This window comes from Eleutherodactylus coqui, chromosome 5 (assembly GCF_035609145.1).
Source record: "Eleutherodactylus coqui strain aEleCoq1 chromosome 5, aEleCoq1.hap1, whole genome shotgun sequence".
In the NCBI taxonomy this organism is placed as follows: domain Eukaryota; kingdom Metazoa; phylum Chordata; class Amphibia; order Anura; family Eleutherodactylidae; genus Eleutherodactylus; species Eleutherodactylus coqui.
In genome coordinates this window covers 260,254,792-260,267,879 of record NC_089841.1, presented here as the reverse complement: position 1 = coordinate 260,267,879, position 13,088 = coordinate 260,254,792, and the positions used below count along the sequence as shown (strand labels likewise).

At 43.9% G+C, this 13,088-nt stretch overlaps 1 protein-coding gene across 1 annotated transcript in view; it reads left to right on the top strand.

The window, feature by feature from the left end:
- Window positions 1-11,226, top strand: part of CRLF1 (cytokine receptor like factor 1) — a 90,448-nt gene extending 79,222 nt beyond the window's left edge. Inside the window, exons 3-4 of the mRNA XM_066602047.1 lie at window positions 9,798-9,927; window positions 11,030-11,226. Coding sequence (XP_066458144.1) covers window positions 9,798-9,927; window positions 11,030-11,213 — 314 coding nt within the window. The 3' untranslated portion in view covers window positions 11,214-11,226. The remainder of the gene's footprint in view (window positions 1-9,797; window positions 9,928-11,029) is intronic.
- The last annotated feature ends 1,862 nt before the right edge of the window (window positions 11,227-13,088 follow it).

The window sequence follows — 13,088 nt, the reverse complement described above, 5'->3', positions numbered from 1 at the left end:
CATTAATATGGCCATACAGAAGTGTATAACCCCACTTGATTTCGCGAGACAACCCCTTTAAGCACACGGCCTACTTTGTCCTTAAGGACGCAACGATTTCTGGCGGATTTTCATCTCCATTTTTCAAAAGCCATAACTTTTTTCTTTTTCCGTTGACACGGAACAAGGGCTTGCTTTTTGCGTGGCGAACTGTAGTTTTTATTGGTGCCGTTTTTAGGTGCATGGACTATATTGTAAAAGTAACAGGTTTTTTTATGATAGCAGGTAGAGAAAACGCATCAATTCTGCCATAGATTTTTGGGGCTTATTTTTACAGCGTTCATTATGCAGCATAAATGAATGACACAATACATTTTTTTCTGCGGGTCGGTACGAAACCAAAAGTCTTATTTTTTTTAGTTTTTTCCACTTTTCCGCAATAAAAACTCTTTTTTTGCTAAATTCTTTTTTGCTAAATCGCTGGATTCAAAGTCCTATAACTTTTTTATTTTTCCATGGATGGAGTTCTGTGAGAGCTCATTTTTTTGCGATACGAACTGTAGTCTTTATCGGTACCATTTTGGGGTACATACAAATTTTTTGATCACTTTTATTGAGTTTTTTTTGGTAGGCAAAATGAAAAAAAATAGCATTTTGCCTCAGTTTTTTCAGGGTTTTTTTAACGCTTTTTGCCATGCAGGCTAAAAAGCATGTTCAACTTATTGTACTTGTTATTACAGATACGACGATACCAAATATGTATCATGCTAATATGGCAAAAAGCACAAAAAAAAGGTTTTTTTTACATTTTTCTTCTTTTTCATTATTTTAATCCTTTTTTTTACACTATTTGTGTGTCTGTGGGGGACCTGTACAACAGCACCTATGATGGCTAATATAAAGCATTGCAGGACTTGTTACAGCGATCATAGGCAGTAGAGTTCGTCCCGGTGCCTGTCCGGTGACTCCTGTGAAACTGTCCATTGGCTCTGCACAGCGCTGCAGATGTGCTGGTCGGCACTCTGTCATGCGTGCGCAGTAGTCGCCAGGGCTCCCATGTGACCCGGTTCCCGCAATTCTTCCGCAGTGCTCTCTGCGGAAGTGCAGCAGGACAACCAACTTCCATTAAAGTCAATGGAAGCCGGCCGTGCGTAACCTGCACAAAATCCCAGCATGCTGCGATTTATTCTCTGCGAGCTGAAAATCACAATCAATTTCCGCTTGTGGAGATAAAAACGCATTTTTCCATTGAATACCATGGGCTGTATTTGCTGTGGAGCCTGGAGGCTGACGCCCGCTACGGACTCCGCAGTGCAAATCCACCCGTGTGCAGGAGGCCATATAGTGTAACAAGACATGTTTCTTGTGAGCTCAGGATGATGGACACTTAATCATGTATCATGCTGCTTCTAATCAGTAAATATTAAGTAGGTTCCACCATTATAAAACAATGTATGACTAACACACTGCCAAAAGCACCGGAGTTATGGAGCGCCTGCATGTTGGAGGAAGCAGACATTTATTTATTAATTACATGTTATATTTTTTACATTTTCAGTGATATTTTTAAACTAACTTAAACTTTTATATACTAAATGAATCAAGTAGAAGCAACATTGTCTCTGTGACTCTCACTCTTTCTCTGCAGATACTCTTTCCTCCTCCTTCCCTTCCCCTCTTCACAGACTCCTATAGGCAACTGTAACCTGATCTCTCAGTGAAGCTAAAATTCTGTCTCCTCTCGGCCTCATATGTACAAATTTTTCTGTGAAATGAGAGTGAGTGATCTTGGAAGGAGACAGGGTGAAGAGGACAGGAGTCGAATAAGTGGATAAGCATACTTTTCAACTATCTTGGAACATCCAAGAGGCTTCCCAAAAAAAGGAATCTTCCCCTAACTTCCAGAATAATTGGCAAGTCTCTTGGGTGCTGTAGAAGTGTCCCGGAAAACAGTGCTTCATGCAGGTTTACTATGCATGGCAGGAATACTGCATCATCAGACTCAGTCCCAGTTTGGGGTATAGTAGTGAGAAAGAGGAGTAGTTTTCAGAAAGGGGGTGTTTATGTACCTCTCAAAAACTTCTCCATGAAGGGATTTTCAGAAAGTGGGGAAACCTGGTATTAAGATATATAACAAAGTTTCTTCTCTTCTCTTCTACTATTGATTTATGGAAAGATAGTGATATTTACTTTTTAGGAAATAATATCCGGGCTCTCATTTATTGCTGTTGGCTGCCAGGCCAGTTTTTAGACTGGTTGGGTTTTAGAGCACTCTTAGGAAGTGTTCACATGTGATGGATTTGCTGCAGATTTATCTGCAAAATATCTGCAACTAATCTGCAACAAAAACAAAAACAATGTAACCTAAATGGTGTCAATATTTGTGCCGATTCACTGGGAGACTTTTTAGCTGGGAAAATCCACATCCAATCAGCGACGTGTGAAGTCAACGTGAGGCATCTTTATTAGAGATGAGCGAACGTACTCGTTTCGAGTACTTACGCGCCCGAGTACCGCCATTTTCGAGTACTTCAGTACTCGGGTGAAAAGATTCGGGGGGCGCCGGGGGGCGGGGAGAGGCGTGGCGGTGCGGGGGGTAGCAGCGGGGAACAGGGGGGAGCCCTCTCTCTCTCCCTCTCCCCCCCACTCCCACTGCTACCCCCCGTGCCGCCACGGCGCCCCCCGAATTTTTTCGCCCGAGTACGGAAGTACTCGGAAATCGCGGTATTCGGGCGAAAAAGGGGCGTGGCCGAGCACGTTCGCTCATCTCTAATCTTTATCAAGGCTTTATTCACAATACTTATTTCTGGGTTCACATAAAGCCCTCCAGCCCGATGCTTGTTTTGTGGTCTATATTAAAACATGAAGATAGTTTTTTATGGTCAGGGTTTATCAAAACACGGCCTACTGAAAGAAAGGCATTTTCTCGGATGTTTTCTCCATAGCATTTTCCATGAAATGTAAAAAAAATACAGTTACAAATTAACCCAAATGTAAAAATGTTATTAAAAATATAAGCTTAAGGGGTTTTGTCATTAGAAAAAAAAATCCATACTTCCCTATTGCTTCCCGTCAGTCTCCTTATCAGATCTTCTCCTGACTGATCTCCTCCTGGCTCCTCCAGTAACCCGGGTCACATCACCTCCAGCCGGCTGGATCCTCTTCTTCCTGTTCTGAAGCGTCCATTATCCGCAGTTCACTTCCTGCAGAGCAGTGAATACTACGAGCGATATAGCGTTCACTGCATAGCAAGGATGCTGAAAATGCGTGGTGAGACGTCACACATGCGCCATTGCGCTAAAGGGATTCGGCATTCCCTGCTAGGCAGCGAGCACTACATCACTAGTGACCGGGTACACCGACCTGCAGGAAGCAGAATGCCGAGAATGTACACTACATCACAGGAAATAGGAAAATCTGCCAGCTAGAGGTGACCTGGGGGACTGGAGGAGCCAAGAGAAGATCGGTGAGGAGAAGATCTGGTAAGGAGACTGACGGGGGAGGAATAGGTAAGTATTGACTTTTTTTTTTTTTAATGACATTAGGGACCACCCCTTTTTTTCATTTTTGTTTTTCCCTCCCCACTTTTAAAATATCCTAACTCTTTTATTTATCCATCAATGAAGATGTCTGTGGGCTGCTTTTTGCGGGACGAGATATATTTTTCAATGGTACTATTTATTGTACCCTATAATGTACTGAAAAATTAAAAAAAAAATTCTAAGTGGAGTGAAATGGAAAAAACGAAATTCCGCCATCTTTGAGGGAGGGTCTTGTTTCTACTTTGTATACATTGCAACAAAAATGACATTGTTACTTTACTCTGTGGGTCAGTACAATTGCTATGATGTCAAATTTATATCGTTTTTTTGCTGTACTACCTTTATTTTTTCCAAAGATATTTAATTTTTAATAATTATTTTATGCCTTAACGTCGACAAAGTTGTACAAGGGCTCGCTTTTGTGGGACTTCCTATAGTACATAGAACTTTTTGATCACTTTATATTAAAGGGGTTGTCCCGCGCCGAAACGGGTTTTTTTTTTTTTCAAGCCCCCTCCCCGTTCGGCGCGAGACAACCCCGATGCAGGGGTTAAAAAAGAACACCGCACAGCGCTTACCTGAATCCCCGCGCTCCGGTGACTTCTTACTTACCTGCTGAAGATGGCCGCCGGGATCTTCTCCCTCGGTGGACCGCAGGGCTTCTGTGCGGTCCATTGCCGATTCCAGCCTCCTGATTGGCTAGAATCGGCACGTGACGGGGCGGAGCTACACGGAGCCGGCATCCTGAACGAGCGGCCCCATTGAGAAAAGAAGAAGACCCGGACTGCGCAAGCGCGTCTAATTTGGCCATTAGACGCCGAAAATTAGGCGGCTCCATGGAAACGAGGACGCTAGCAACGGAACAGGTAAGTGAATAACTTCTTATAACTTCTGTATGGCTCATAATTAATGCACAATGTACATTACAAAGTGCATTAATATGGCCATACAGAAGTGTATAGACCCACTTGCTGCCGCGGGACAACCCCTTTAAATCTGTTCATGAAGACTGGGGGACGAAAAAAAGCACAATTGTGGTGTTGTTTATTTATTTTTTCTGACGACATTCACCATGTAGAAAAAAAAATGCAGTACTTTGATTGCCGCAGCGATAATATGGTTTTTCTTATTTTGATTTTTTTATTATGAATATGGCAAAAGTTTCTTTTTACTTTTTTTTAAATAATTCATAAAACTTTTTAAAACTATATCTTCGACTTTTTTAGTCCTCAGAGGGAACAAAGGATGGTTTGATTGCTCCTTCAGTACGATGTAATGCCACAGCATTACATTATACTGTGATCTAACAGGCATTTTATCAAGTGATGCCACAGACTTGATCCGCCATGGCAGCCCAAGGAGCTTTCAGATGGCTGCGTCTGCCATGACAACCACATGGCACCCCCAAACATCGATCACAGCATTTAAATGCTGCTGTCAGAATTGACTGTTGGATGTAAAGAGTTAACAACATTGTATGTAGTGGAATTGAATCCCAATCCCCCTACATACAAACCCTGAACGCACAGGATGTAACTGTATATTAGGCCGCTTCCACATGGGCGACGCGATGTGATATCATTGTGCTTTCTTGAATGGCTGTGATTGGTTCATTCAGCGCTGGCTCTGATTCAGAGGCAGAGCTTCCTGGAGGCGGGGGTTTTCTAAATCCTGACCAGGAAGCTATGCCGGAGAACTTTAATCAAGTGTCGGGGAGCTTCGGAAGACGTGCGCCAGAGCCGGACAGCGCCTCTTAGGTTATGTATTTCTTTTTGTTTTGTCAGGCAGCTTAGGGCTTATTTTAAGGCGTTTACAGTAGGATTTCCTATTGTAAAAGTTGCATCGCACCGCATGAAAACCGAGTTTTCATGCGGTGCGATGCAAAAGAAAGGAAGGCTCTATAGGGAAACAGTAACACTTCAAACTGCAATCATTTTATTTGTCATAAAACATTGGTGGTAATGGAACTTCCTTTTTTTATTTGACATGAAAGTCATCAGTGAGATTTATTTACCCCTATCTCAAAAAAGAGCTATCACACCGCAGACTCCTGAGATTAGGAGTAGAGATGAGCGAGCATACTCGATAAGGCAAACTACTCGAGCGAGTAGTGCCTTATTCGAGTACCTGCCCGCTCGTCTCTAAAGATTCGGCTGCCGGCGCGGGTGACAGGAGAGTTGCGGCGGTGAGCAGGGGGGAGAGAGGGAGAGAGAGATCTCCCCCCCCCCCCCCCCCCCGTTCCTCCCCGCTCACCCCTGCCGGCAACCGAATCTTTAGAGACGAGTGGGCAGGTACTTGAATAAGGCACTACTCGCTCGAGTAGTTTGCCTTATCGAGTATGCTTGCTCATCTCTAATTAGGAGGCATGTAAAAAATCCACAATAAAAGGTTCTATATACAATCCAATGTATCAGGATTCTGCGGTGCGAATGTTCTTTTTTAAGATAGGGGTAAATTCATGGCAGTTGGGGTCGGCTGTCGCGCACGCCATTCAGTTTTTTCCGGTTACGCATTAGGGACATTTATCACAGCTGGCCTTATTCTCTCTTGCCACCAATCAGAGATTAGCTTTAATTTTGCTGGTAAAATGAAAGTTTCACTTCGATTGGCTTCTGTGGGCAACATGGCCAGCTGTGATAAATGAGTTGCGAACTGTCCAGTTTTCTTGCCGGACAGTTTTGATAAATGAGGCTTGCTGTGGAAAAATCCCATAGATTATTAAAACCATTTTTGATTTGTTGGCCTTCTGCTGGTGTCATTGTGCAGTGAATAATGGAGATCAGTTTCATACCCCGCGAACCTCCCCAAGTAATGAACTCTTCTGCGAGGACATGAGTAGAGTGAAGACAATGAAAGCTCCTTCTGCTCCATGCAGCTATCTGCATCCACAGGGAACAAACTAGATAATGTGTTAGAATACCGTTTTGTCAGAATCCTATGACAGGGGATTAAAACCTTCTACAATCACTGGGGGGAAGCACAAACACGAGGGGAGCTTTTATCACACATCTATACGTCATCTGATACGAGGTCTCTGTCTGACCAATGTGTCTGCATTACAAATGAGATTTATTTTAGCTTTGCTTAGAATAACAATGTTACTCGGGTCAATGGACTCAGATTTTCCAACAAGTTTTAGGTTTTCAGCGGTTGTTAGGACATTTCCATTGATTTTCACCTGGGGCTACCTTAGTGAAGACGAGGGAAGGTTGAGCTATCGCTAGTTAATCCACCTCCCTCCCCATCTACACCGGTTACGTGGCAGATGGCTGACACCGAGATGACGCCTATATCTAGCCTTATGTTCCCGTTCTACACTTCACACTCCACTTGGCCATATTATTGGCAGCTTGGATGATATTCTGCCCCTCAAGTTCCAGCATTCTTCCCTGCTCACTATTGCCAATAATGCTATTTCCTGATACGTTAGTTTAACTCTACAGATGAACCTGCACTTTAAAGAAATTCTAAACCTAGATCTACATGATCTGAGTTAGGGTGCCTGCACACGAACGGAATTTCCAGCGCGTCATTTTAGGCACATTATCTGCCCCAGACCGCAGCCAATATACTCCTATGAGGATCCGCAGTTGTCCCCAGACGGACGGATTTGTATCGCGCTTTTTCACGCGCGTGAAAAAATCTGCGACCTGTTCTAATTTGGGTCGGATTCTGCGCGTGAAGCCTCCAATACAAGTGAATGGGTGCGTTTTTTCATGCAGTACATCCGGAGTGCAGCTGCAGATGGAGTCACTGGTTGCTATGACTACAGGAAGTAGGCATGGTAGGAGGCGTCCCAACACACAGCACAGAGCTTCACAGGCAAATTTGTAGAGGGAGATAGGTAGTATTTCTTGCCAATGCAGGATCTAAGAATGCAAAATCTGTAGTAATGAATTCGGCCGCCTGCAGACGAGCGGGTCGGATCCGGCAGTGAGAATTCTCGCCGCGGGACCCGACCCGAGAGCCTGCAGGGAGGAGCGCGTACTCACCCGCGCCTGGCGGCCCGGCTCTTTCATGTGCCGGCTGCCGCGCAGCCGGCGCATGCGCAGACCGGAGCCAGCGGCCGGGTGAGTGACGTTTCTGTGCGAGCCCCGCACAAAAATAGGACATGCCGCGGTTTGTTTGCCGCACGAGATACCGCGCGGCCAAACCGTGGCCGTCTGCATAGGAGTGCGTATTGTAATGCACTCCTATGCAGACTTTCAGCGGCGGAAATCCCGCGGGAAATACCGCCGCGGGATTTCCGCCCGTGTGCAGGCGGCCTTCCTCTTGTGAATTTTTTTGCAGTGACTGAAATAAAGTCACGCTGGAGAAGCGCCTGAAAAAAGTGACATGGATCAACCATGCCCACAAAGACATCTGCTCACCGGGTGAAAGCATGTTGCCAGAATAATTTAACGGTGCTCGCACAAGCAAGAGGGACAAAACGGAGTCTGGGTGTTGGTTTTTAAGCTGTTTTCCAAGGAACGGGCAGTTCTCTAGGGGTTGGGTTTACAATAAGGGGCGGCTGCTGGTTTTTCTGCACGTTTTTTTCCGCAACACATCCGCACCTATCCGCAAGCACATTTAGGTACCATACGCGCGTGAAAATCCACTAGCGGAATCCGGAACGCTCGTGTGCAGGCGGCCTTAGCCTAATTTCACACGGCGAGTGCAATGAAATAACTAACAGCCATTCAGTTGCAGCGGACCAGGACAGGAGATTTCACTCTTTAAGCAAGACAGAATTCTATTTCATTGTCATAATGGAAGATAAATGTCCTTTTTTTAGCGGTAAATGATGTGTTTTTGTTGTATATTGCAAATTTTTGTAATCCCGATTTTTCTCCTCTAAATTAAAAATGTTCTCACATTCTTTAAAGCAATACGTTGCACCAACTCCCCGTGTTTCAAAAGGTCCATTAAATATATCTCTGTGACATGTGTATTTTCTCGGACTCAGCAGTATCTACAGTATATACCATATTGAACAGCAGACGTATAGTCCTGTTGCTTTCTGTATGTTGTACATCTGTCATTTCGATCACTTTTCCTTAAAGGGGTTGTCCCGCGCCGAAACGTTTTTTTTTTTTTTTCAACAGCCCCCCCGTTCGGCGCGAGACAACCCCGATGCAGGGGTTAAACAAGAACACCGGACAGCGCTTACCTGAATCCCCGCGCTCCGGTGACTTCTTACTTACCTGCTGAAGATGGCCGCCGGGATCTTCTCCCTTGGTGGACCGCAGGGCTTCTGTGCGGTCCATTGCCGATTCCAGCCTCCTGATTGGCTGGAATCGGCACGTGACGGGGCGGAGCTACCAGGAGCCCTATTGAGAAAAGAAGAAGACCTGGACTGCGCAAGCGCGTCTAATTTGGCGATTAGACGCTGAGAATTAGACGTCTCCATGGAGACGAGGACGCTAGCAACGGAGCAGGTAAGTGAAAAATTTCTGATAACTTCTGTATGGCTCATAATTAATGCACAATGTACATTACAAAGTGCATTAATATGGCCATACAGAAGTGTATAGACCCACTTTGTTTCACGGGACAACCCCTTTAAAGAAAACTTACATCTGCAGAGAAACTGTGCTTAAAGCGAATATCCAATATTGTTAACGCCAACTGTATATGCTGATTAATTTAGACATACAATAGTTATAGAGCTAAAGGGGTATTGTGGGAGTTTTTTGTATCCTTTTCATTGTTGACCGACAGGTCATAAATAGATCCCTGTTGATCAGCTGATTCCCAGGACCGCTATCACTGTGGAAGCACAGGAAGCAGAAAGCACTGACTATAGCACAGTGGCTCTGGTTGGTATTGCAGGTGCTGCTCCTGTTGAATTCAATGGTAGCTACGCTTGCTATACCAATCACAGCTACTAAGCTATGGTTATTGCTTTCTGCTGTTCTAGTGGTGCCCAGTTCACAGTTGCCCTCTAGTTCCTGCTACAGCAATGATGTCACTGACACCAGGAATATGGGACCACTGCAGCCAATCATTGGCTCACTTCAGCCGGCGATTAACTGCAGAGGTCACATGTCCCACTTTTGCAATGTCACTGCTCCAGCTGCAGGAAGTAGAGAGCGGTGGGGTGCAATCAGGCGAGGTATGTCTCCTTTTATGTTTTTATAGCATGGTAGGCCACTTTTAAAATGTTTTTGTTTGGCTGAATAATCCTCTTAGTATATTCTAGTTAAATGATCAACCAGGTGGCGTCATGTGAAGCAGCACATTCAAATCAATTGGCTTTCTAACATTGAATATCTGTTGTTTATTACTTTGGTTTAGTGCCACCAGAGAAGCCAACTAATATCACATGCTGGTCAAAGAATATGAAAGATTTAACCTGTAAGTGGGCTCCTGGGAGTGAAGGGGAGACCTACCTGCACACTAACTACACTCTGAAGTACAAACTCAGGTATTTGTGCCAGACTGCGAATATCACAATGCTACATACCAATTTATGTTTGATAATGGCAATACTTATATAGAAACTCTTTGCATCGTGCAGTTTATTATAGCAATGGTGAATCTTTACAAAGGATGAGTGTTGTGTCTTATTCATAAGAAGTAGTGCAGACTAAGATCTGGGGAGCTGCTCAGAGGCAGTGCCCATTTTTTAAAATTGTTCTGTTTTTTTAACCATAGTAACATAGTAACATAGTATGTAAGGCTGAATGAAGACAATGTCCATCTAGTCCAGCCTGTTATCCTCCTGTTTTGTTGATCCAGAGGAAGGCAAAAAACCCCAAGGCCAGAAGCCAATTAGCTCTTTTGGGGAAAAAATTCCTTCCCGACTCCCTAATGGCAATCAGACTGTTCCCTGGATCAACCCCTAATAGTTCCTACCTGCCTATATACCAGGATTAACACTTAACCTAAGATTTATATCCTGTAATATCCTTCCTCTCCAGAAAGACATCAAGTCCCCTTTTAAACTCCTCTATGGATTTTGCCATCACCACTTCTACCGGCAGAGAGTTTCACAGTCTAACTGCTCTTACAGTAAAGAACCCCCTTCTATGTTGGTGATGAAACCTGCTTTCCTCTAATCATAGCGGATGTCCTCTTGTTACTGTCGCAGTCCTGGGTATAAACAGATCACGGGAGAGATCCTTGTATTGTCCCCTCATGTACTTATACATGGTTATTTGGTCGCCTCTTAACCTTCTTTTTTCTAGAGTAAATAATCTCAATTTGGATAGCCTCTCTGGGTATTCCAGTCCCGTCATTCCATGTAAGTTCGGCTTGGGAGTCGCCCAACCAATCCGATCACTCTTTTTCGTTTCTTAATCTGACATCTAGAGTCTGATTGGTCCCTGATGAGCAGGATGTCCACATTTCTCCCTGCTAATTACATGATATACATGTTTCCTGTTACCTTTAGTGATTTGATGGCACGTTGTATATCCCTAATTAGTCTCTTTACATTAATGTGGTTACTTTATTCTAATAATGCAGAGTGGTTAAAATGTGTCATTTAAAGTAGATGAACAATGAATAATTAGTATCCATTGCAGGTGGTATGGCAGGGATAATACTTGCCAGGAATATCATACCATGGGACAGTATTCCTGCCACATCCCCAAGGATCTTGCCCTCTTTACACCCTATGAGATATGGGTGGAAGCTTCAAACAGATTGGGATCCACGACATCTGACATAATAACACTGGACATTCTTGATGTGGGTAAGATACAATAAAGCATGTCTATGCCAGGAGAAAACCATTCATTAGCAAATGGCTTTCCATATAACCTTGTCTTTAGCTACAAAGGAAGTCACTGAATGTTTATCACTAGAGCGTTCTTGCAATTAAGATATGACTCTTTCCTGTAGCTCCATTAATAGGCAGCTCTAATGTGACCAGTCCATAATCATGTAATACCAGTGTAGGACCAGTCGGTGATCATGTAATACCAGTGTAGGACCAGTCCGTGATCATGTAATACCAATGTAGGACCAGTTTGTGATCATGTAATACCAATGTAGGACCAGTCCGTGATCATGTAATACCAGTGTAGGACCAGTTTGTGATCATGAAATACCAATGTAGGACCAGTCCGTGATCATGTAATACCAGTGTAGGAGCAGTCCGTGATCATGTAATACCAGTGTAGGAACAGTCCGTGATCATGTAATACCAATGTAGGACCAGTCCGTAATTATGTAATACCAATGTAGGACCAGTCCGTGATCATGTAATACCAATGTAGGACCAGTCCGTAATCATGTAATACCAATGTGGGACCAGTCGGTGATCATGTAATACCAGTGTAGGACCAGTCTGTGATCATGTAATACCAGTATAGGACCAGTTCATGATCATGTGATATCACTGTAGGACCAGTCCGTGATCATGTAATACCAATGTAGGACCGGTACGTGATCATGTAATACCAATGTAGGACCAGTACGTGATCATGTAATACCAATGTAGGACCGATCCGTGATCATGTAATACCAATGTAGGACCAGTCCGTAATTATGTAATACCAATGTAGGACCAGTCCGTGATCATGTAATACCAATGTAGGACCAGTCGGTGATCATGTATTACCAGTGTAGGACCAGTCTGTGATGTAGGACCAGTTCGTGATCATGTGATATCACTGTAGGACCGGTCCGTGATCATGTAATACCAATGTAGGACCGGTACATGATCATGTAATACCAATGTAGGACCAGTACGTGATCATGTAATACCAATGTAGGACCGATCCGTGATCATGTAATACCAGAGTAGGAGCAGTCAGTGATTATGTAATACGAGTGTAGGAGCAGACCGTAATCATGTAATACAAATGTAGGACCAGTCCGTGATCATGTAATTGGTATTACATGATTATGGACTGGTCCTACACTGGTATTACATAATTACAGACTGGTCCTACATTGGTATTACATGATAAGAGCAGTCCGTGATCATATAATACCATTGTAGGACTGGTCCGTGATCATGCAATACCAGTGTAGGACCTTTCTGTGATCATGTAATGCCAGTGTAGGACCGGTCTGTGATCATGTAATACCAATGTAGGACCGGTCCGTGATCATGTAATACCAATGTAGGACCAGTCCGTGATCATGTAATACCAATGTAGGACCAGTCCGTGATCATGTAATACCAGTATAGGAGCAGTCCGTGATCAAATAATACCAATGTGGGACCAGTCCGTGATCATGTAATACCAGTGTAGGAGCAGTCCGTGATCATGTAATACCAATGTAGGACCAGTCCGTGATCATGTAATACCAATGTAGGAGCAGTCCGTGATCATGTAATACCAGAGTAGGAGCAGTCAGTGATCATGTAATACCTGTGTAGGAGCAGTTCGTGATCATGTAATACCTGTGTAGGAGCAGTCCGTGATCATGTAATACCAGTGTAGGAACAGTCCGTAATCATGTAATACAAGTGTAGGACCAGTCCGTGATCATGTAATTGGTATTACATGATCACGGACTGGTCCTACACTAGTATTGCATGATTACGGACTGCTCCTACACTGGTATTACATGATAAGAGCAGTCCGTGATCATGTAATACCATTGTAGGACCGGTCCGTGATCATGTAA